The sequence below is a fragment of the Saccopteryx leptura genome, chromosome 3, assembly GCF_036850995.1.
Source record: "Saccopteryx leptura isolate mSacLep1 chromosome 3, mSacLep1_pri_phased_curated, whole genome shotgun sequence".
NCBI classification, from domain to species: Eukaryota; Metazoa; Chordata; class Mammalia; order Chiroptera; family Emballonuridae; genus Saccopteryx; species Saccopteryx leptura.
In genome coordinates, this window is record NC_089505.1 from 312,385,856 (window position 1) to 312,410,498 (window position 24,643).

General features: G+C 37.6%; 1 protein-coding gene across 2 annotated transcripts in view; it reads right to left on the bottom strand.

The window, feature by feature from the left end:
• The window catches only part of NKAIN3 (sodium/potassium transporting ATPase interacting 3), a 609,298-nt gene that overhangs the window by 289,797 nt on the left and 294,858 nt on the right, over positions 1-24,643 (bottom strand). For both annotated transcript variants that reach the window (XM_066378991.1, XM_066378990.1), the window contains exons 2-3: positions 19,032-19,169; positions 3,248-3,328 (exon numbers count right to left, since the gene is read on the bottom strand). In XM_066378991.1, coding sequence (XP_066235088.1) covers positions 3,248-3,328; positions 19,032-19,169 — 219 coding nt within the window. The remainder of the gene's footprint in view (positions 1-3,247; positions 3,329-19,031; positions 19,170-24,643) is intronic.

A 24,643-nucleotide genomic window follows, 5' to 3' on the forward strand; every position in this document is an offset into this window, starting at 1 on the left:
CTATCTGTTCCTGTCTGTCCTTATCTATCCCTTTCTCTGACTCTCTCTGTCTCTGTAAATAATAATAATAATAATAATAATAAATAAAGATGATGATGTTGATGGCAATAAGAACTACCATGTACTGAAACCTCACAATATGCCACAACCCTAAAATTAATGCTATGGTTTTCCTCATTATGCAGAAATGGACAGTGAGGCTGGACAGTGAGGCTCCAGTTGATTACAGAAGTAATCTTCGGTTACCTACCCATAGTCATCCTGACTCCGCCATACATGTATATACCTCTAAAACAATACAGCCACTTTATAAACATTCAGGAAATGAATCAGGACACTCAGGACCACTGTAACAAATACACGAGGAAGAGCAGGTTGGTAGATGAGAATAGCAAAGGGAAAATCGGGAGGCTATGATCAAGAAACCCTGTAATAGGCACACGTGATTATTCATGCCCGTGAGGATGTGCACTTGCTGTTAATAGGAATGGTTTGGTAGTGCCAAACAGCAAGTGCACTTGCTGTTAATAGGAATGGTTTGGAATAACACCCAAATGCATAGAGAGGTTGTAGAAATCAACCTGAATCCAGTTTTTGGAGAAAGATTCATTATTTTAGAATCAGTATTTTGGGCAAAAATCAAGGTATAAGAAGACTTTTATTAATGTGTCCAGGTGGATGATTTTAAGTAATGTCTTCATCAACTAGAAGGCGATGAGAGAGCTCCAGAAAGTTATTATATTTACCCACTCAAATGGACAAGGAATTTCTTATGACACCCAACCTGGGCGGGTGGCAGAAGTGCTTGTGTTTGTCTGGGGTCCTTAACTCTGCTCTATTTTTCAGAATAGATTTTCTACAGCTTAGAACTAAGACAAAACTGGTTAACAAGGGAAATGTTACCAGCCTTTGAGACTGTAAATAGAGGGAGAACATCAGAAAATCTTTAGGATGTTCCTTTGGAAGTTATCTATCCTTTTAATGACCTAGAATACTTGATTGACTGCTTCATGGCATTTTAATGGATAATAAAATAAGTAACCAGGACTACTATATCCATTTTTTATAATCTTATACCCAGAAAAATGAGAGAAAAAAGCCCCTTTCACATGCACATTGAGATCAGAAAAACAATTTATAAAAGTAACTTGGAGCAGAGAAGGAAAATCAGACTTGCATGGAGCAAGTGAATGGCATTATTATTGTTATTATTATTTATTTTTTATAACATCACAGGGTTGTTTGAGTTTACCTGAGTTACCACATGTGATATGCTTAAAACAATGCTAAAATCCCAACAATCATATTTACTATCCTTATTGGCAAAGCTGGTACTATTTTTATATTTCAGAGACTTGGGGGTTAAATGATTTGCCTAATGGCCCATAGTTCATAAATGCTAAAGACAACATTTGACAAAGAGTTATGATTTGAAATTCAGTCTTCTTTTAACACATTATGATGCCTATTCCACAGGACAAATTCCTCTGTCTAATTTATTCCAAATCAGTTTATATGGAAGAAAATAAAAGAGACTTTCTACTCAGTGAAATGAAATTATGATTTAAAATGACTGTTCAAATCACAAGATACAAAATGCTATCTGTTGAAAAGTGTTACACTTAACTTATCATGCATAATTATATTATTCATAAGATTTGCATTTTAAAATTGCTTTCTAATCTGCATGTTACAGAAGATAACTGGGCACTGATTTGAGTATTTTTTTCTGCCTTAGAAATTAGTGGTATAATATGATTAATAGCATAAATATTAGATATATATTAGAAATTGGTAAGAACTCAGTATTAGATATGTCATTTCTGGTTCCTTGTATATTTGCCAATGTCAGAAAACAATGACAAGTTCTAATTATAAGGTTATAATGTGGAACAATGAATGGCCACCTTTGGAAGTTCTGGAGAAAATTGTTTAGAGATTTTTGCTGCTTGACTAAATCAAAAAATCTTTGTTACCATATGGACTTCAATGAAGCCTAACAATTCTAATTGTATTTTGTTGGTCAAGGCAGATTTTCTAAGGTCAAAATCACAAATGCTAGTAGAAGACCATTATATTACCTGGAAAACTTGAGACTATCTTAAAACAATAGAATAAATTAGCACAAAAGAAGTTCACAATGAAAAATCTAGAAAAATAATTATAGCTTTCTTATTCTTTTGTAATTATACTGTTGAGTATCTTCTCTACAGTGCATACAAGTGAAAATCATACTGGTTTGTGAGAAAGATGTTTAAGAAACACAACTAGAAACTTAACCCAAGATGCTTTTACATTTGAGTAGCAATCAAAAGACAGTTCTGCAGGGTCATAATGGAAATCATGGGGTCTAGATAGACAGAAATAATATATGTATCATGATTGACTAAGATAACTAACTCTCTGTCTAATCAAAATTTCAAAATAGGGATCATGATCCCTATGTACTTAGTTGTTAGTAAATGTATATTCCACTTCAGTATATATAGATGGATTTTATTCTTTCTCAAACACTTATAAAAAAGAATCAATATTCAAGCAGAGTCTTGCTATTCATATCTTTTACTTAACATCTTATTTTATTTATTTTCTCAGCTTAAAAAGAAGAATATTCAAAACCATTTTTCATTTAACATGCTTTGGTCATGATGACGTTAGGCCTTTTTAAAGGGAATGTGAGGCTACGCTGAAAGCTGAGTTCGACTGTATCTTACCAGACTAAACCAGACACTCATTGTTTGGGAGTTCCATTACATTAACATCCTTCCAAGATCATTCCTTCCTGAATGGCATCCAAACTCATTTTTTATTAGTATTCCATTTGTAATGTTACTTATTCTCTCTCTCTCCCTCTCTCTCTCTCTCTCTCTCTCTCTCTCTCTCTCTCTGTGAGAGAGACACACAGTATATATATGCACATACACATAATACATAGTATTTGAGTTTACCTGAGTTACTACATGTGATATGCTTAAAACAATGCTAAAATCCCAACAATCACTTTACTATCCTTACTGGCAAAGCTGGTACTATTTACTATTTTTATATTTCAGAGACTCGGGGGTTAAATGATTTGCCTAATGGCCTATAGTTCTTAAGTGCTAAAGACAACATTTGACACACACACAGTATATATATGCACACACACACACAGTATATATATGCACATACACATAATACATAGTCATAATAATTATTGATTAGTGTACTCCTTTTAAAGTGTATTTTAAAAGAATGATTAACTTACCTTAGAGAGCCCACCTACTTCCAAATAAAAGCAGATAATGAACACATTCCAGGTGACCCAGAGGGCAGTCCATACTGTATACTAGAGAGAAAGGGGGAGGACAGGGAGAAAGAGAAGAAAAATGTAGAGATGAAAGGCATGTATACTAAATCAATCGAAAACAAAATGTCAATAAGTCTAAATCTTCTGGGAAGAAACAGGGTGTGCTCAGAAAGGAGTGCTCCTTCTCAGGTCCCCTAGGATCTCTAGAAATTAAAAATCCAATAGTTTCTACTTCTTTCAGTAGATGCCAATAAAGCTAGACTTATGTTTAAAGTGCTTTGCTGGCTTGCAGATATGGGTTAAATCCAAGCGCTGACTTGATTTCTATTTTATGAGTATTAGCTTTTCTAGAGAATGTAATTATGCAAGGTTTTGGTGGCTATTTACCTATGTATTTATATAATTTTAGTTGTAATATTAAATTGTCAAGTTTTTAGGAATGTTAGTCAATACCCATCATGTCCATATCCTTAAATGAGGTTCATGTTTGAAAATGGATGTTTAGAGTAAAATCAACAAACTTTCAGCTGTTATTCTATTTTATTGAGAGTGAAATGTGTGCCTGTAATGTAATCATGGAATGTAATATGGTTGTGTAAACCATATTTTAAAGCACAGAAATAATAAATAGGATTAAAAGCAAATGAACAACAGAATTTCATAATGGGAAAATACTTTCCAATCACATTTAATTAACTCTAAATATGCTAGCCTTACTGATAAGCTGGTTTTGTTAATGAAGTATGTATTCGGAAATGCCCTCTTCAAGAGTATTAGTCAGTCTGAATTATTGGAGGAGGTGTAAGGGCTCAATTTATCTAGTCATTTTTTTATGTAGATGGAGAAAATGAGGTCCAGAAAACTGACATAAAGAATACCTTGGTACTTACTGTGGAAACTCAATAAATAGATCAGATGCAATGGTTTGCTCATTCATTTTACTTTACCACAAATATCTATGAATTCTTAATTTTTTAATTTTTATTTTTTAATTAATTTTAATGGGGTGACATTGATAAATCAGGGTACATATGTTCAGAGAAAACATCTGTAGGTTATTTTGACATTTGATTATGCTGCATTCTCATCACCCAAAGTCCAATTGTCTTCCATCACCTTCTAACTCAGCGGTTCTCAACTTGTGGATCGTGAACCTGGTGGGGGTCGAACGACCAAAACACAGGGGTCGCCTAACCATCGGAAAATTTTCCAATGAGAACCAGTGAGAACCACTGTTCTAACTGGTTTTCTTTGTGCCGCTCCCCGCCCCCAACCCCGTAACCCTCACATTCTTGTCCATGATTCTGAGTCTCATTTTTATGTCCCACCTATGTATGGAATCATATAGTTCTTAGTTTTTTTCTGATTTACTTATTTCACTCAGTGTAATGTTATCAAGGTCCACCATGTTGTTGTAAATGATCTGATGTCATCATTTCTTATGGCTAAGTATTATTCCATAGTATATATGTACCAAAGCTTTTTAATCCACTTGTCCACTGACAGACATTTGGACTGTTTCAAGATCTTTGCTATTGTGAACAATGCTGCCATAAACATGGGGGTGCATTTCTCCTTTTGAAACAGAGCTATGGTGTTCTTGGGGTATATTCCGAAAAGTGGTATAGCTAGGTCAAAAGGCAGTTCGATTTTTAATTTCTTGAGGAATCTCCATACTGTTTTCCACAGTGGCTGCACCAGTCTGCACTCCCACCAACAGTGCATGAGGGTTTCCTTTTCTCCACATCCTCACCAGCACTTATTCTGTGTTGTTTTGTTGATGAGTGCCATTCTGACTGGTGTTGAGATGATATCTCATTGTGGTTTTAATTTGCATTTTTCTAATGATTAGTGATATTGAGCATTTTTTCATATGCCTATTGGCCATCTGTATGTCTTCTTTGGAGAAGTGTCTATTCATTTCTTTTGCCCATTTTTTGATTGGATTGTTTGTCTTTCTGGTATTGAGTTTTACAAGTTCTTTATAAATTTTGGTTATTAACCCCTTATCAGACATACTATCAAATATGTTATCCCATTGTGTAGTTTGTCTTTTTATTCTGTTCTTATTGTCTCTAGCTGCACAAAAGCTTTTTAGTTTGATATAGCCCCATTTGTTTATCCTGTCTTTTATTTCACTTGCCAGTGGAGATAAATCGGCAAATATATTGCTGCGAGAGATGTCAGAGAGCCTACTGCCTAGGTTTTCTTCTAAGATGTTTATGGTTTTACCGCTTACATTTAAGTCTTTTATCCATTTTGAGTTTATTTTGTGAATGGGGTAAGTTGGTGGTCTAGTTTTACTTTTTTGCAGGTAGCTGTCCAATTTTCCCAACACCATTTGTGGAAGAGACTGTCTTTACTCCATTGTATGCTCTTACCTCCTTTGTCAAATATCAGTTGTCCATAAAAGTGTGGGTTTATTCCTGGGTTCTCAGTTCTGTTCCATTGATCTATATGCCTGTTCTTATGCCAGTACCAGGCTGTTTTGAGTACAATGGCCTTATAGTATAACTTGACATCTGGAAGTGTGATACCTCCCATTTTATTCTTCCTTTTCAAGATTGCTGAGGCTATTCGTGTTCTCTTTTGGTTCCATATAAATTTTTGGAATATGTGTTCTATATCTTTGAAGTAAGTCATTGGTATTTTAATCAGTATTGCATTGAATTTATAAATTGCTTTGGGTAATATAGACATTTTAATGATGTTTATTCTTCCTAACCATGAGCACGGTATATGCTTCCACTTGTTTGTATCTTCCCTGATTTCTATCATCAAGGTTTTATAATTTTCTGAGTACAAGTCTTTAATTTCCCTGGTTAAATTTATTCCTAGGTACTTTATTTTTTTGGTTGCAATGGTGAAGGGGATTGCTTCCTTAATTTCTCTTTCTGACAGTTCATTGTTAGTGTATAAAAATGCCTCTGATTTCTGAGTATTAATTTCATATCCTGCTACCTTGCTGAATTCATTTATCAGGTCCAGTAGTTTTTTGACTGAGACTTGAGGGTTTTCTATATACAATATCATATCATCAGCAAATAATGATAGTTACTTCTTCTTTTCTAATTTGGATGCCTTTTATTTCCTCTTCTTGTCTGATTGCTGTGGCTAAGACTTCCAGAACTATGTTGAATAAGGGTGGTGAAAGGGGGCACCCCTGCCTTGTTCCTGATTGCTTTTAATTTTTGCCCATTGAGTATGATGTTGGCTGTGGGTTTCTCATAGATGGCCTTTATCATGTTGAGGTATGTTCCCTGTATTCCCACTTTGCTCAGAGTTTTGATCATGAATGGGTGCTGGATATTATCAAATGCTTTTCCTGTATCTATTGAAATTATCACGTGGTTTTTCTCCTTCCTTTTGTTTATGTGATGAATCACATTGATTGATTTGCGAATATTGTACCAGCCTTGCCTCCCCAGAATAAATTCCACTTGATCATGGTGTATAATTTTTTTCATATATTGCTAGATCCGGTTTGCTAATATTTTGTTAAGGATTTTAGCATCTAAATTCATCAAGATATTGGCTTATAATTTTCTTTCTTTGTGTTGTCTTTGCCTGGTTTTGGAATCAGAATTATGCTCACCTCATAAAAGAAGCTTGGAAGTCTTCCCTCCTCTTGATTTTTCTGAAATAGCTTGAGAAGGATAGGAGTTAGTTCTTCTTTGAATATTTGGTAGAATTCACTTGTGAAGCCATCAGGCCCAGGACTTTTCTTTGTTGGAAGTTTTTTGATAACTATTTTGATCTCATTTGTTGAAATTGGTATGTTTAAGTTTTCTTATTCTTCCAGATTAATTTTTGAAAGATTATATGTTTCAAGGAATTTGTCCATTTCATCTAGGTTGTCTAGTTTTTTGGCATACAGTTCTTCATAGTATTTTCTTACAATATTTTTTATTTCTGTTGTGTCAGTTGTTATTTCTCCATTCTCATTTCTAATTTTATTTATTTCAGTCTTCTCTCTTTTTTTCTTGGTGAGTCTAGTTAAAGGTTCATCAATCTTGTTTACCTTTTCAAAGAACCACCTCCTAGTGTCATTAATCCTCTTTATTGTTTCTTTAGCCTCTATGTCATTTATTTCCACTCTGATTTTTATTATTTCCTTCCTTCTACTACTTCTGGTCTTTACTTGCTATTCTTTTTCTAGTTCTTTTAGATGCAGGGTCAAGTTGTTTATTTGACCTTTTTCTGGCTTCTTAAGGAATGCCTATAATGCTATGAACTTCCTTCTCAGGACTGCTTTTGCTGTGTCCCATAAATTTTGAGTTGATGCATGCTCATTATCGTTTGTTTCTAGGAATTTTTTTATTTCTTCTTTGATCTCATTGTTAAGCCATTTGTTATTTAATAACATGCTATTTAGTTTCCAAGTGTTTGAGTATTTTTTAGTTTTTCTGTTGTGGTTGATTTCTAGTTTCATGCCATTGTGATCAGAGAAAGTACTTGATATGATTTCAATCTTCTTAAATTTGTTGAGACTGCTCTTGTGCCCTAACATGTGGTCTATTCTAGAGAATGTACTATGAGTACTTGAAAAGAATGTATATTCTGCTGCTTTAGGGTGAAAGGTTCTGAAGATATCTATTAAAAGAGTTGATCTAGTATGTCCTTTAAGTCTGCTGTTTCTTTGTTAATTTTCTTTCTTGAGGATCTATCTAGTGATGTTAGTGCGGTATTGAAATCCCCTACTATTATAGTATTGCTGTTGATCTTGCCCTTTAAGTCCATCAAAGTCTGCTTTACATATTTAGGTGCTCCTATATTATGTGTGTATATATTTATAACAGTTATATCTTCCTGTTGGATTGTTCCCTTTATCATTATGTAGTGACCTTCTTTATCTCTTACTATAGCCTTTGTTTTAAAGTCCATTTTGTCTGATATATGTATTGCTACCCCAGCTTTTTTTTTATTTCCATTTGCATGAAATATTTTTTTCCACCCATTTATTTTCAGTCTATGTGCATCTTTTGTTTTAAGGTGTGTCTCTGGTAGACAGCATATGTATGGGTCCTTTTCTTATCCATGCATATGGGTCCTATGTCTTTTGATCAGATCATTTAATCTATTTACATTTAAGGTTACTATTGATATGTAGTTTTTTATTGCCATTTTATTCTTTAAAACTGTATTCCTCTTTTGCTTATTTTTTTCTCCTTTGATCCGTTTACAACAGGCCCCTTAGCATTTCTTGATGCATTAGTTTGGTTATAGTGAATTCCTTGAGGTTTTTTTTTTGTCTGGGAAACTTTTTATTTCTTCTTCAATTTTAAACAATAGCCTTGCTGGATAAAGTAGTCTTGGTTGTAGGCTCTTGTTCTGCATTACTTTAAATATTTCTTGCCATTCCCTTCTGGCTTCAAGTGTTTCTGTTGAGAAGTCTGAAGTCATCCTTATGGGGGCTCCTTTGTTGGTGATAGCCTTTTTTTTCTCTAGCAGCTTTTAATATTTTCTCTTTATCACTAAGCTTTGGTATTTTAATTATGATGTGTCTTGGTGTAGATTTCTTTGGATTTCTCTTTAATGGAGTTCTCTGTGCTTCTTGAACTTGTGAGATGTTTTCCTGCCTTAATTTAGGGAAGTTTTCAGCTATGGTATCTTTGAACAAAGTCTCTATTTCTTGTTTTTTCTCTTCATCTTCAGGAACCCCTATGATGCGGATGTTATTTCTCTTCATGTTGTCACAGAGCTCTCTTAGAGTTTCCTCAGTCTTTTTGAGTCTCTTTTATTTTTTCTGCTCTGCTTCTGTGTCTTCATTTATCTTGTCCTCTAACTTGCTGATTTGATTCTCAGCTTTATCCATCCTGCTTTTATTTCCTTCCATTGTTTTCTTCATTTCTGTTATTGTATTTGTCATTTCTGAATGATTCTTTTTTTTTATTATTTCAATGTCCTTTTTTTTATATTTGCTATCTCTTTATTTAGGTGTTCATAATGACCATCTATTGTTGTTCTAATATCTTTGAGCATCCTAACAATCTTTATTTAAAACTCTGCATCTGGTAATTTGGTTATATGTGACTCATTTAGGCCCTTTTCTGGGGATTTCTCTTGATTATTTTGTGCTGCATTTCTCTGCCTTCTCATTTTGTCTGTGTAAAAGAAGGTTTTAGCCACTGGGGTCCACTGGGTGTGGCCTCTGTTTTCCCTAGGTGTGGTCTGTCTGCAGTCCTGCCACCCCCTCTGCTGCTGCTACTGCCTAGGGTGTTTGGGTATGGGCGTTGTCGATGTCTGCCCACTGGTGCTGTTGTTGTGGTTTTGCCTCTCCTTCACAGAGTGGCTGTGATCACGTGCTTGGGTGTATAAGCCTCGGTGGACTCAGCCTTCGCCCTGTCCCTACGGGTGGTGTTATGCTTGGTCCTCAGGGCAGGGGTGAGCACCTTTGCTCAGCTGTAGGACTCTGCCTGGTTCCGGGCTTACACCCCACCTCTGCAGGAGAAGCCCGCTTGTAGGACGGCTGCAAGCCTTGGCTCCACGGGGGGGGGGGAGGGTGCAGGACTGTGTGCCCACGCTCAGTATCGGGACTCCGCCTGTTCTGGGCTTTTCACTCCACCACAGTGGGAGCAGCCGGCTCCCGCGTCAGGCCTCAAGCCTCAGTTCTGCAGGTGGGGCAAGACTGCGCTCCTGCATCCTTGGTCAAGGGCAGGTCTCCACCCCTTCTGGGGTTCCCGCCTTTCCTCCCGCAGGCTGGATTGCAGGCATCCTGCAGCTGGGCTTGACCACTTTTCTCATCTCCTCCTCCCCAGTCGGGCAAGACTGAGCTCACACCTGGGCTTCAGTGGGGGCCAGCGGCTTCCGCCCTTGCCAACAGAACCGTGCTTCCACGTCCCACCGCTGCCCGCCCTCGAGCGAGCCCTCAGCCCTGTGAGTGGGGGCACTGCAGCTCAGACCCTAAGACTCACTACTGTAGTCCCGAAAGCTCTCTCCTTCTAAGTGACTCTGCTCTGAGTGCCGTGGGAGAGTTTGTTTGGCTGCCCTCCTTCTTCCCTTTGATGGTATTGCTGTTTCCAGGGGAAATATTCACTTCAGATTGGGGAGTAACTTGTCCCAGGGGTTAGGGTGGCTGTCTCTCAAAGTGTTTCTCCCTGTGCCTCCTAGATTACACTCTCTTCCAGCTACTCCAGTCCTCTCCTCTCTCCCATACCCCTGGAGCCCCAGGTGTGTGGTCGTGAGAGAGGTTTTCTGCACAGTCCCTTTAAGAAGAATCCTGGGTCTGAGAAATCAGTCTCTTTCTCACAAACAGTATCCTGACTTGTTTCCAGCTAAATACTGCCCATACACTTCTTCTAGGCTCTGGGGCTGCAGGCTGGGGTTTTGTTCCTGGGGCTTAGGACCCTCCTCTCTCTGCTAAACTCACTTCCTACCACACGAGTCTCTCCCGGCTGCCATTCACTCCAGGGAGCTAGGCAGCCCTCTCCACGTTTCTGCTTTTCCTACCAATCTCAGTGTGTCTTCTTCAGTGTTCCTTGGTTGAAGAGTCCTCTCAGTTTAGTCCAAAGTTGGTTTTTCCAGATGATGGTTCTTAAAATTAGTTTGTAATCCACTTTGGTTCTGGGAGGTGGAAGTTGGTATGTCCACATACTCCATTGCCATCTTGTCTCTCTGAATTCTTAATTTCTTAAAGAGGCATACTAATTAAATTATTGCTTTCTGTCAATGATTATAATTGTCACATGTAATTCTCAACATATGGAAATCATTTCATTAATTTATTCTATACTGTGTCAAATATTTATAAATTTCAGACTGTGGAAAATCACCATGTTCCTATTAGAAACCTTATCAGAAGGTTTTAGCTATGTATAACATTTAATTTACATTTTGTGCCTTTCTGTTATTAGTGATTTTCAAAAGGCTTTCAAAATAATCTCATGTAGTTGTATAGTTCTATAATTGGTTACATATCTCATCATTTTCTTTTTCTTTCTAGAGAAGAGGTTTTGCTTTTTTGGTTTCTTTAAATAATGCAATTATAATAATTAGTTAAGGCTTAAAAATCTTAGGAAATTTAGAGAAGCTGGAAAATGTGTTAAAAAGTTAAAATAAGTTAAACAATGTATTGATGCTTTCAGTATTTACAGATACATTAATGTTCTGCTGGTATCTTCTAGTATGAGTGAACTTAGACTATTTATTTACTTATTTATATTTTTCTGAAGTGAGAAGTGAGGAGGCAGAAAGACAGACTCCAGCATGTGCCCTGACCGGGATCCACCTGGCATGCTCACTAGGGGGTGATGCTCTTCCCATCCAGAGCATTGCTCCATTGCAACTGGAGCCATTCCAGTGCCTGAGGTGGAGGCCATGGAGGCGTCCTCAGAGCCTGGGCTAACTTTGCTCCAGTGGAGCCTTGGCTGTGGGAAAGGAAGAGGGAAATAGAGAGAAAGGAGAGGGAGAAGGATGGAGAAGCAGATGGGCGCTTCTCCTGTGTACCCTGGCCAGGAATTGAACCTGGGACTTTAACACACCAGGCTGATATTCTATCACTGAGCCAACTAGCCAGGGCTGGTAGACAGTTTTTTTAAATGTGTCAAATGCACCTGACCAAGCAGTGGTGCAGTGGGTAGAGCATCAAGGTGGGATGCTGTGGTTCCAGGTTTAAAACCCTGAGGTCACAGGCTTGAGCAAGGGCTCAGCAGCTGAGTGTGGGGTTGCTGGTTTGAACATAGTATCATAGACATGTTCTGGCTTGAACCCAAAGGTTGCTGGCTTGAGCAAGGGGTCATTGGCTCTGTGGGAGCCCCCTGGTCAAGGCACATATGAGAAGCAATCAATGAATAACCAAAGAGACGCAACCATGAGTTAATGCTTCTCATCTTTCTCCCTTCCTGTCTGTCTCATTCTGTCTCTCTCAATAAAAATAAATAGATAAATAAATAAAATAAAATGTGCCTAATGCATTGAAACATACTTTTTTGAACTACCAAGTACTGCAATGAATATTGAAGATAGTTATACTACATCTGCAATGTATACTTTTTGCAACTGATCAAGTCACAGTAACCACAATAAATTTTAAAGCTGTTGCTAATAAGATGGCAACCGGTGTCTGATATTTTTTATTCTAAAACAATCTAATTATGAGTTTCTTAGAATGAGAGAGATTGCAGACCACCAAGTAATGAGAAAAAAGCCAGAGATAAAGGTTAAGGAAAGGACACAAAACAAGACTATAAGAAGAAATGAACTGAATTAATTGCAAAATCATATGATTTTTCATTTTTAGGACTACAAACCTAGCCCATAAGTATACTTTTAGGAAACTCATAATAAAACAAATGTATTTAAAAATCAGAGCACAAGTGTAGTGATTGAAAGACATTCAGGCTCTCTCATCAGCTGTACTATTGATGTCATTTCTGAACATTCAGAGATAAAATTCCCAGTCTGAGCAGACCCCAACTGTCAGCTGCTAAACTCTTACTAACAAGTGATTACTCTCCTGCTTTCTGTGTTCTTGGTACTACGCTAAGCGCTTTACATAGATCAATTCATTCAGTCATTATACTAAAACTGAGGTAGGAAAGGAGTCATCTGGGTAATTTAGTGTCACTGTTTGGAGAGAAACTCAAACAGTGTGACTCCAGAGGAGGGATGTTTAAGGATTACATGATAAGCTTTATTTTAAAAGATCTTAAGAAAAGGACTATAGATTAGTTTGTAAGTTAACCCTTTATCAAATTTTGCAATTTATCAAATGACTAATTCAACAAATTAGTTTAACTAAAATTAATTTTGTTCATATATATTCTATAAATGACAATGCTTTGGAATGGTATCTTTTGTATTTTGCGAATAATGTGTTGTCATGCATGATATGCACATCATTTTTTAAAAGCAATCATGTGTCTTCTAATACAAAGATTATTTGTATGATTGAATTCTGAATTAAAACGAGATGAAAATTGTATACCTCAATGTGCACCTGAGACTCAAGTCTTTAAATGGAGATAAAGGGAAAGAAATCTCTAGCAATACAAACATATCCATAAATATTTGCTTAAGGAATTGTTAGGAAAGCTTAAGTTTTCTTTTTAATGTGGGTTATTTTATTTATAATTCAACTGAAAGAAGAATTTTAAAAAGACTCCATTTTTAACAACACTCTTTGGTTATCATGAAGCATGCCTACATGCTCATATATCCAGATAAATATACTCATAGTATAAATTTTTTTTTAAAGTTCATGTGTTCTATGTAGTTTTGTGAATATTTCCTAGTTTTATGATGATATTTCAGAATTTTTATTGAAATGAACTTTAGAAGTCGAAATTACTCTATAACAGTGGTTCTCAACCTGTGGGTCGCGACCCACAGGTTGAGAACCGCTGCTCTATAACATGACTTATTTTTACTTCCTGATCTTGTTTTCCAATTACCAGAAAACCCATTTATGCATATGTGTATGAATTAGATAAAATATTATGTAAATAGGTTAGAAAAAGGAAGATATTAAACATTAAACAGCTCAATTATTTATTAAGCACTTAATCTGTTAGGTTATGCTAAGCAAGTCACAGACATTATACAATTCTTTTTTTTTTTCTTTCTTACTAGTAAAGCAAGACCTTTAACATGTCTTGAAATACTGGTTTGGTGGTAATAAACTTTACTTTTTTTTTGGTCTAGGAAGCGCTTTCCTTCTCCTTCAATTTTAAATGATAGCCTTGCTGGATAGACTAGTCTTGGTTGTAGGTCCTTGCTTTTTATCACTTTGAATATTCCATGCCAATTCCTTCTGGCCTGAAGTGTTTCTGTTGAGAAATCAGCTGACAGTTTTATGGGTGCTCCTTTGTAGGTAACTAATTGCTTTACTCTTGCTGCTTTTAAGATTTTCTTTTTGTCTTTAACATTGGACATTTTAATTATAATGTGTCTTGGTGTGGGCCTTTTCAGGTTCATCTTGATTGGGACTCTGTCCTTCTTGAACTTGTGTGAATTTTTTTCTCCAGGTAAGGAAGTTTTTGGTCATATTTCTTTAAATAGGTCTCTATCCCTGGCTCACTCTTTCCTCCTTCTGTTACCCCTATGATATGAATGTTGTTAAGTTTGCTGTTTTTTTTTCAGAGGTCCCTTAGACTTTCCTCATTTTTAAAAATTCTTTTTTCTTTTTGATACTCTGCTTGGGTACTTACTGTTGCCTTGTCCACTAAGCTGCTGATTCGATCCTCTGCTTCATCTAAGTTGCTCTTGATTCCTTCTAGCACAGTCTTCATTTCAGGTATTGCATTCTTCATTTCTGACTGGTTCTTCTTTATGATTTCTATGTCCCTTTGATAAGTTCTTACAATCATGCTCCCTTCCCCTAAGGTCCTTGAGCATCCTTACAACCAATGTTACAAACTCTGCATCTGGTAACTTGGTTGCTTCCATTTCATTCCAGTCTTTTTCTGGGGATTTCCTGTGTTCTTTCATTTGGGGAATCTTTCTTTGTCTCCCTATTTTGTCTCTCTGTGTTAGATCTGCTATGACTTCCAAACTTATTATGATGGCTTTTTGATGAAGGTGTCTTGTTGAGATCAGTGGCACAATCTTCCAGGTCACCTGAGCTCTGTGCTCCAGGAATGTTTCTTGTGGGGTATGTGTATTCAAATCCTCTTGTCATTGAGACCTGAATGCTGTTGGCCCTTCTGTGGGTGGAGTTAATTTTTTAGGCTGTCTGACTACAATGATAAACCCTGATTACTGGCTGCTTCCTGAGCTGAAATTGTTCCCAGCAGGGTCTGGTGCTTGCTGAAATTCTACCACGCATGTGTTCCTTGTATGGCTAGTTGAGCTGAGCTTTGGCGTGGCCTGAAGCTCACCACTGGTTGTATTTTTCTGGGTCTACTTGGGCAGGGTTCAGGTACTGGACATTGTCAGACATTGTGTGCAACCACAAACATTATATAAGTCTTAAAAACAATCTATGAGTCAGTTGTTTTACAAATAAACTATGGTATAAAGAATGCAAATAAATGTCCCAAGCCTTCTCAGCCAATAATTCATGAAGGAGGATTTAAATTTGGCAGCTGACCGATGGAAAACTAAGATTCTTAACTGTCATGTTAAGCAGTGGCTCAGGAAGGAGGTGTATGATAACACAGTAGGGAAATTTTCCTATATAACAATTCAAATAACTAACTTTACATGGTCTTTAAAATTTTTTTAAAGGCAATTTTGAGTTAATTTTAACTTCCAAGTGAATCTTTATTTAAAAACCATTAAATTAGCAAATGCTTCTACATTTAAATAAATATAAAACTGCCAGAATAAATTAATTTATTGCCTATAAGATAATGATTTAAATAATTCTAGATCAGAATATCATTTTGGAATTCATAAATAAGATTTTTGAGTATCTGTCATAGGAGTAAACAGCTGATTCTAGAACAGAACTTGATGGCTGCCAGATAGGGTTTCACAGCCCACACTCGGTTTCATTGTGTCTCTAGATAAAGAAGCACAGAGAGTGCATTCAAACTCTGAAAGTAAACCTGGTATTCCATACCATATATATCTCACCTTGCATCATGACCAAAATATATTTTAATCAGTAAAAGAGTACAACATAACAACATTATTTTTTTTGTGTGTGTGTGTTCTAAAAATAAATACAGAAATAGGAAATTCTACCTCTTCAGCAGTGATGGTATCCTAGGGGAATTATTGCTCTTTCATTTTATGATTTGGTTGAATTTTTTGCATAGTCTTTGCTGTGAGACTTCCTTTATTTCAGTGACAGGAGCACAAGATATTATACTGCTTAGAAAAAAATAAGCCAAGTAAGTCAGCTCATGGTGAGTACAGGCGGAGGAGTAGCACACACTATTCTATCATGTGAATCTTCAAGCTCAGATTGAGATAAGCAAGGCAGTAGGCCAGTTTTTTTTTAACTTGGACATGTTCTGACATTAGTGTTCACTTTCTAGTTCATATTATAAAATCATATCACCCAATAACCTTGAATTCATTTATTATTTGTTCAATCAAGTATTATGCATACTGGGATAGACCTAGCTTACATCAATGGATAGGCATGGTCTGCCCATCAGGAAATCACTGCTAAATGGGGTTATATGAGCCAGAGGCAAAGATTGTGACTGTGCAGAGTGCTGGGACACAAAGTGTCAATGGGATCTATGAGAGCAGAGAGTAAGTGGCATTTATCCTGGAGTAGGGTGTCAGGGAAGGTACTTAAGAGGTGATCATTTAGTTGAAGGATTATTACTCACATCCAAGTGGGTAAGAAGCATAGGGCCTTCCAGGAGTGTGCAAACTGGAAAAGCAAACACAAGCCTATGGCCCCGGGAAGACACAAACTGTCAGTGTGGTTGGCACGATGGAGTGTGTAGGAAGAAAAGTGTCTGTGAGGAAGAAAATGTTGCTAGAGTTGGGTACAATCACAGGCAAGCCCACACGACTGAGGGGCTGCAGAGCAGGTGGAGGGGAGGGCCCAGGCCTCTGTGCTCTTCATATCTGTGAGACTGGCTCATGCTCTCCCCAAGCTTCTGCTTCCTCGCCATGTTCATTCTCCCGAGTCCCTGCACCCTGTGCCTCCCCACTCCTTACTTAATAAATTCCTGGCAGGCAGGGATGGTGTCATTTACATTCTTTTCTATTTTCCCAACCTTGTACAATATAGTAGATTCTCAATAAATGCTAATGAGTGAAAGGGAACTAGTGACATTGACATCTTCTTATGTGTCCTGCAGTGTTTCATTCCCAGAAACCCTCTGGAGCCTTCTTCCCTGCTGAACTTTTAATCATACCGCAGATCTCTGTTCCGCAATCCCTTCTGCAGGGTCAGGTGGATGTCGCCGTTAAACATCTCATGCACACGTGCTCCCTGTCTCCAATACAATTTAACATTTATGTGGATGATTATTTGAAAAAGGCTCACTTCCCCACTGGACTGTAAGTACCAAGGAGGACAGAGAATATTTGTGTCTGTGCTTGCTCACCAGTGCGCCCCACCTAACACAATGCCAAACAGATAGCAGAAACCCAATAAACAAGGTTTGAATGAATACAAACATAAAATAGGAAGGAGGGAAGTTAATAAAAAAAAGAAAGAAAAGAGGGAGAGAGGAAGGGGAAAAGGAAGGAATGAAGGAAGGAATGAGGAAGGAGGGAATCATTGATTATAAGACCTGAGTTTGGTCAAGTTGGTCAGCCAAGAATATTCTTATATTTTACTCCGCTGAGTGTTAGCGAAGGCTTTTAAGCCAGTGCCTCAGGAAAAGAGGAAAGGACACATAGACAGGGAGGAAGGCTGAAATCCAGCACGAAGTCCCAGTACAGGAAAGAGAAGGAAGAGGCCTCACTAAGATAGCAGTTGTGTGGAGAGTGGGAAGAGCTAGCATTTAGAGGTCAGAAATGGTAGGACTGTCACTAACATGGACTAACAGCTTCATTCCATAGAAGCCAGTGGTTTCATAGCCATCTGGCATGTTTTGCTCCAGCAGAACACCAACATCAGCAAACAAAAGGTCCATAGTGAATAAAACTGCTCTGAGTTCATAGCAACAAACTGGAACATAAAATCCAATAATAATTTGATATTATGCATATTAAAGCATCCCATACTGCAAGTCCATTTCTATGAAACACTTCCTCAAATATTATCCCTTGGCTTAGCAGGGGCTGTCTCCCAGAGAGAAAATCTAAAGCAGGAACTGTTTAGCCCCCACAGCCAGCTGAGTGACACCTTTCAGGGCCTCGCGCCCCAGGGCAGGGCCGCCATGTGATTGCTGTATCTGTGCTGTGGGTCACCCACCTGCACCTCTGGGACATAATGAACAATATCAATGGGCCAATATTGAGATTCAAAATAGAGAATTCATGCACTTACAGAAAATTTTGTAACTTTATTCTTTTCTATAGATGTGATTGATTAAATCAAAGTTGAAAGATGACATATTTTTAAGTGTAGGGTTTCTTTTAGTGAGGCAATGCTCTACATTATAAGACAGTATTTAGTAATTCCATGGAATTCAGGGTCAGCAAACATTTTAGAGTATGTCACTTCTGTTTGCAGTTACTTATCCATGCTTCGTATTTCTTACAATCTTCTTATACATGCAGCCTGAAATATTACCTTCCTTTTATAGAAAACTACGTTCTGTGAATAATTTCCATTTTATATGTAACACAACATATACCTTGTTAAACTGTCCTATGATGAAGCGTGTGTTGATCCTGTTTGTCATAGCTTAGAGTACAAATTCATGTTCCAAATTTATCTTAACAAGATAGAGAAATGTACAATAGTACACTGTATGCATTAGGGGCGAGTACTAAGTAACCTTTAGTACATGCATTTATCCTAAATCAATTTAAGCTGTATGTTGGTGTTTTCAGTTAGCAAACAGTTATGGGTAGGTAGGTTAGTTTTTTAGGGTTACATATTTCAACTAAAAAAACAGTTAATGTATATTTACAGCTCATCGTAACATCAAGACATCGACAGACCTCTTACTCTACCTAAATACCACTAAAAATATTCCTTTCTTGTAACACTTGAATTTAGTAACACTGCGAGTCTCACATTGACAGTCAGGTTGCTTTGCTCTCATTGTAAACATTCACTGTGGCCTTTTGCACAGATAATCGTCTCAGAACTCAGTATGTGATGGCTAGAACAGCAATGCCACATCACAGGAGAGGGAACAACTTAAATTATTTTATTCATCTTTTCACAGCAATTGTGTAGCATTACACAAAGAGACATGGTCAAAATAAGACTTACCACCACGATATATCGAGGTCTATACTGAATGGTTCCAAACAAACCCAATATGACAACTATTATATGTAGAAAATTTCCAAGAATAGGTGCCCACTGGAAGCCAAGGAAGTCAAAGATCTGCCTCTCTAATGCGGAGAGCTAAAACAAAGCAGAAAGAGGCCATTAGCATTTATCCCAACCATAATCATGCCATTTTAATCTTTATTTCATGGTTAGAGATGTCTGCATATTCTTTTGCAGTCACACTAATGAACATCATTATTACAAAAGTTGTGATACCTCTTTCATGTACTATTTTAGAAAGCTTTTCTCAGAAAATATGCGAAGATAACTTTGAGCATTATGACTTCAAGTGTAAATAGATTTTAAACCCATCCTGAGTGCTATGCTTTTAAATCATCTTTAGTACAAAATCTAGACAGATAGTGTATGACACGATATTTTATGATAGTGATCCATTATTTTTAGTAAAATGGTTTCTTAGTATAACACATTTGAAATAATAACTCCAGACTTGCAATGCTAAAACTGTTATTGTTTTGAAAAAAACAACCCTCTTACCATCCTGGCTTTCCTCTGTGAAACATAAATGATCAAATCTTCTGTTATTTTTTTTCTTTTCATAAGACTGTTATTGATAAAAATGACTAACCACTTTTTCAAAATGAAGCTTATTTATTTATTTATTCTCGGCTCAATATCCTCATGTAAAATAAAGTTAAAGAATTCCACCGAATCATATCTTGAGAGAATATACCTACATGGAAATTCACATTAGATTAAGTAAAATTTTTTTGAATACCCAAATAAAAATTGTGGGGCCATAACAACTTTAGAATGCTACAACTTATTATATTTGTATGACACAATGACACATGACTACATTTCTAAATAATTCTAAAATGTATTTGAAATACACACTTGAAGCATTTATGATGAAACAGATGAATGTTGTATATAGTTCAGTGAATGCCAACGTCATTATCACAGACACGTGATATTTATTGTATTCTATATCTACAAATTTTATAATGCTACCTGCTGTAGGTGGACACTAGTCTTATACATTTCAAGATTTTTCTAGATTTACTTTAATAAAACAGTAATTCTCATAAAATGATTCAACCATGAACCATATGTATGGCACTAGAAACTGCAGATCTGAAATGAAAATGGCACCTTTGGTATTTTTCTCGATATGTGGCAGGCGTATGCCTGAATAGCTTTAATTTCCTTGCACATAAAGAAGTGTCCACCGTCTAGTAAGCTGCATCTACTTTGGTTGAGATTCACCCTCAGTAACTGGGGAGGAGAAGAGGAAAGAGTGAACACCTACAGACAACCAACCAGAACCACATTCATTTCACGGGTATTTCCCGATAATCGTCAAGTGCCTTGTCACCATCCTCTGCACTCACAAATGAGAAGATGCACAGAAACGGCTGAAACAAAATAACCAGAGCAAGACAAGAAGTCGCATCTACCGAGTTTTCAATTTCCTGTTTGTCTCTGCTTGAGACTCTAATTAGTTCTCAGGAAGCTTCCCTTAAAAAAGCAGCATTTTATTTATTGGCCCATTAGTGATGTAAATACACAGGTGGTTTTTTGTTTGGTTTGTTTTCTTGTTGTTGTTTGGTTTTGTTTTTTTTTTAATGTCCAAACAGGATGGATGTGTTCAGAAAAAATAAAGATACCCTAGAGAGCAGCTGCAGGCAATTCATTCTGAAAAGCAACCCTATTTTGAAGCTGTCGCGCATCACAAAAACCTTTAAAGTGAACTTTTCAAACAGGAAAACCCATTTTTTTTCCTGTCAGAAAATGCATGGGTAGCATTCTCTTTTATGATATGAAAGAAGCATGCCTAAAGAAAGAGAAGCCAAATTAACACTACCGATTTGAAAATCTGCATTCTTTACTGAAGGCACTATATCTCTCTATTTATTAATTTTTTTTTCTCTGACAACTTATTTTAAAATGGACTTATCGTGGCTTAAAATAAGAGCGCACATACAAGGCCATTAGGAAAATCAAACGGGGCCTGACCAGGCAGTGGCACAGTGAATAGAGCATCAACCTGGGAAACTGAGAACCCAGGTTTGAAACCCTGAGGTTGCTGGCTTGAGCACAGGCTCATCTGGCTTGAGCGTGGAATCATCAACATGGTCTCAAGGTCAATGGCTTGAGCCCAAGGTCGCTGGCTTGAGTAAGAGGTCACTGGCTTGGTTGGAGCCCCCCCTCCCCACCCGTCAAGGCACATATGAGAAAACAATCAATGAACAACTAAGGCACCACAACTATGAGTTGATGCTTCTCATCTCTCTCCTTTTCAGTCTATTTCATTAAAAATAAAAGGAAATTTTAAAAAAAGGAAAGAAAATCAAATGGGAGGATCATATATATCAAGGATAATGTGTGTTGGGCAAATAAGTTTGTAAAATTTGTATTTTTTGAGTTTGCTCACTTTTATTGTTAAAAAATGGTGCTGAGCATCCACCTGTGTGCTTGCCCTCAGAGCAGGGCAGTTGATTGCAAACTGCGGATTGCATTCTTGCTTGGGAAGGGCCATTTTTTTTGCTAATGTTTACTGGAGGAGGGACCTTTGTAGGCCTACAGAGTTTTGCAGGGAGAGCAGAGAGAATGCAGGGTGCTGAAAGAAGAAGCCAGTTTGTGCAGAGAGAGAGAAGGTGTGCAGCTAGGGAACCAGAGCTGAGGGGGTTTTGGGAGCGCAACTGAGGCTTGTTGGGGGCCTTTGATTCTAGGAGGAACTGAAGACGATTTTCCTGGTTGTGGAACTGGAGAATGTGTCAGGACTTTGGGAGCTCTGAGTGAGAGGGAAGAGGTCTTCCCTGCTTGTTTGCTCATCGGCCTTGCAAGATTTTAATAAAGAAATGGGCCACCATTTTTTGGCTCTACTGTTTCTTTACCATTTGTCCGAATCCAATGAAAACCTGCATGTGAATAGCCACAACTGCGTCATACAAGGTGATAATCAGCTATAACAATTATACAAATCGTGAGTACTAGGTTTGAGTATTGTATTTTAAAAAATCAACTAACAGCAACAAAAAGCCCTTCAGAAATAAACAAAACACCACTGCAACTTTAACTTAATTTTTAATCTAATTTTCATGTTAAGTTATTTGGACATTTAGTTTATAGGCAAATATCTTTTCTTAGAGACATTTTTTTGTGTCAGAGCTTGACATTAGTAATAATGGCCAAGAGCCACTAAATGAAATTAAATGGTCTCCTGGTTGCTATAACTCAGATAAAGTATGACTATATTTTAGAAATCTCTCTGTCAAAATGGTTCTCATCAGTGGTGTGTTTAAGCTGCAGATGCAGTCCTGGGAACGTGGATCATGCATCTTTCCCCAAAGCCAAGGTCAGTGACCTTGAGTTGGGAGCTTGACATTGGCCCTTATGGGGATATTTACTACATGAAAGTTGGGAAAGGCTAAAAATAAGGATTTTGTTTATTTGCTACAGGAACCTATTCAACATTTACCTGCATGCCACTGATTATGACATCTAGAAAATAGTGTTTCTGGTCCAGGGGAGCAGGGAGAGGAAGCAATCAAACATGTAATGTAGCATAATCGGAAAGCCACCAGTCTGGACGAGAGCAGAGGATGGAGGCTCGACCAGGGTATCTGCACAGATGCCACAGCAAAGAAGAGAATGGATGAGGCGTTTGAAGATCTTGGAAGTTTAAAGAAAAGTAGAGCATTCAAGACAAAATAAAGGCAACAAGACATCCCTAAGAAAAGAAAACCAACCAGTCACCAGTTTAAAACCGGAAGCAGCAATGTAAAGAACAGCAAGCAGAACATTGCTCAGTGAAGGGTAAGTAGATAAGATACCAGAAGCTATAAAATAATATAAATAGAGTGTTTCTTTTCTTAGCAAGTTAAAAAATTAAGACAACAGAATTCTAATAAAATGGAAGGGAAGAAAGAAAGAAGAGAGAAAATGAGGAAAGAGAAAGATAAGTCAAATCAACAATGCAAAGAAAGCATGCTTCAAAGATACCATGAAAACTAAAATGGGGTATGAGTGTAAATGTAAATATGAGGAAGCCATTGAAACGTTCTCCTCAGTGGCATGGGGCTGGGAACATTGGTACTATAAGAGAGAAATGTAACCCTAGCTCATAGAAGAGGCTGCATAAAAATATACCACCCTTGTTATAATGTGAATGTTGCTTATTGGATTGTAACTTTCAGAATCAAACTGTGGAAAGATTGGAAGTCTTCATTATGGTTTTGGAACAAAGTATAAAATATCATTTGTCCACATAAAGTATATCTTACACAGGTTGAGAGAGGCTAAATGTTCTCTGGCTAAATTCTGTGGCTATGTAGAAAGGGGAAAGTAGTGAGTTTTAAAATTCTTCCTGTAGGGCCAAGCATTTCCTCTTATTAGGTTCCAAGGTGAAAATATTTTCTCTAAATCTATGAATCTTCACCACATCCCACATTAACCACATATACCCCCAATAGCTCAAGAAGTGACCCTGCTTCCTTATTTTATGTCCAAGGAATTTAGACACAGATAAATAGAAGCACCTTCAAAACACAGAGGTTTTCTTACTGATCCATATTATTATGGCTAATGCCCCACAGGGCATTTTGCATATTTGCTTAAAATTATTACTAATTATGAAAATGGAAATTAATTTGCATGTAGTTAAAGAGCTGTAAAAAGTGCAGGTGACCATGCAGTTTCTGCACATTTACCTAGGCTGGGTCTACATAGAAGCTTCTGCCCAAAGCTGGGGAAAATGCTCATTCTTTTTTTTTTTTTTTTGACAGAGACAGAGAGAGAGTCAGAGAAAGGGACAAATAGGGATAGACAGACAGAAAGGGAGAGAGATGAGAAGCATCAATTTTATGTTGCAGCACCTTAGTTGTTCACTGATTGCTTTCTCATTTGTGCCTTGACAGTGGGGGGATGGGGCTACAGCAGATCGAGTGACCCCTTGCTCAAGCCAGCGACCTTGGGCTCAAGCTAGCGACCATGGGATCATGTCTATGATTCCACGCTCAAGCCAGCAACCCTGCACTTAAGCTGGATGAGCCTACACTCAAACTGGAGATTTCGGGGTTTCAAACCAGGGTCCTCTGTGTCCCAGTCCGATGCTCTATCCACTGCACCACTGCCTGGTCAGGCAATCATGCTCATTCTTAAGGACATTCCACTTCACAGTAAGATGAGCTACTTTTTACTCTCAATCTTGTACTTCCTCCAACTCACTACAGACAGAGACATTAGAAAATGTTAAAACAAGGTTACTTGTGTTGAAATAATCATAAAGAAGCACTTGATCAAAAGACTGTGAAATTGGCCTTCGCTGGTTGGCTCAGCGGTAGAGCGTTGGCCTGGCGTGCAGGAGTCCCGGGTTCAATTCCCGGCCAGGGCACACAGGAGAAGCGCCCATCTGCTTCTCCACCCCTCCCCCTCTCCTTCCTCTCTGTCTCTCTCTTCTCCTCCTGCAGCCAAGGCTCCATTGGAGCAAAGATGGCCCGGGCACTGAGGATGGCTCTGTGGCCTCTGCCTCAGGTGCTAGAATCGCTCTGGATGCAACAGAGCGACGCCCCAGAGGGGCAGAG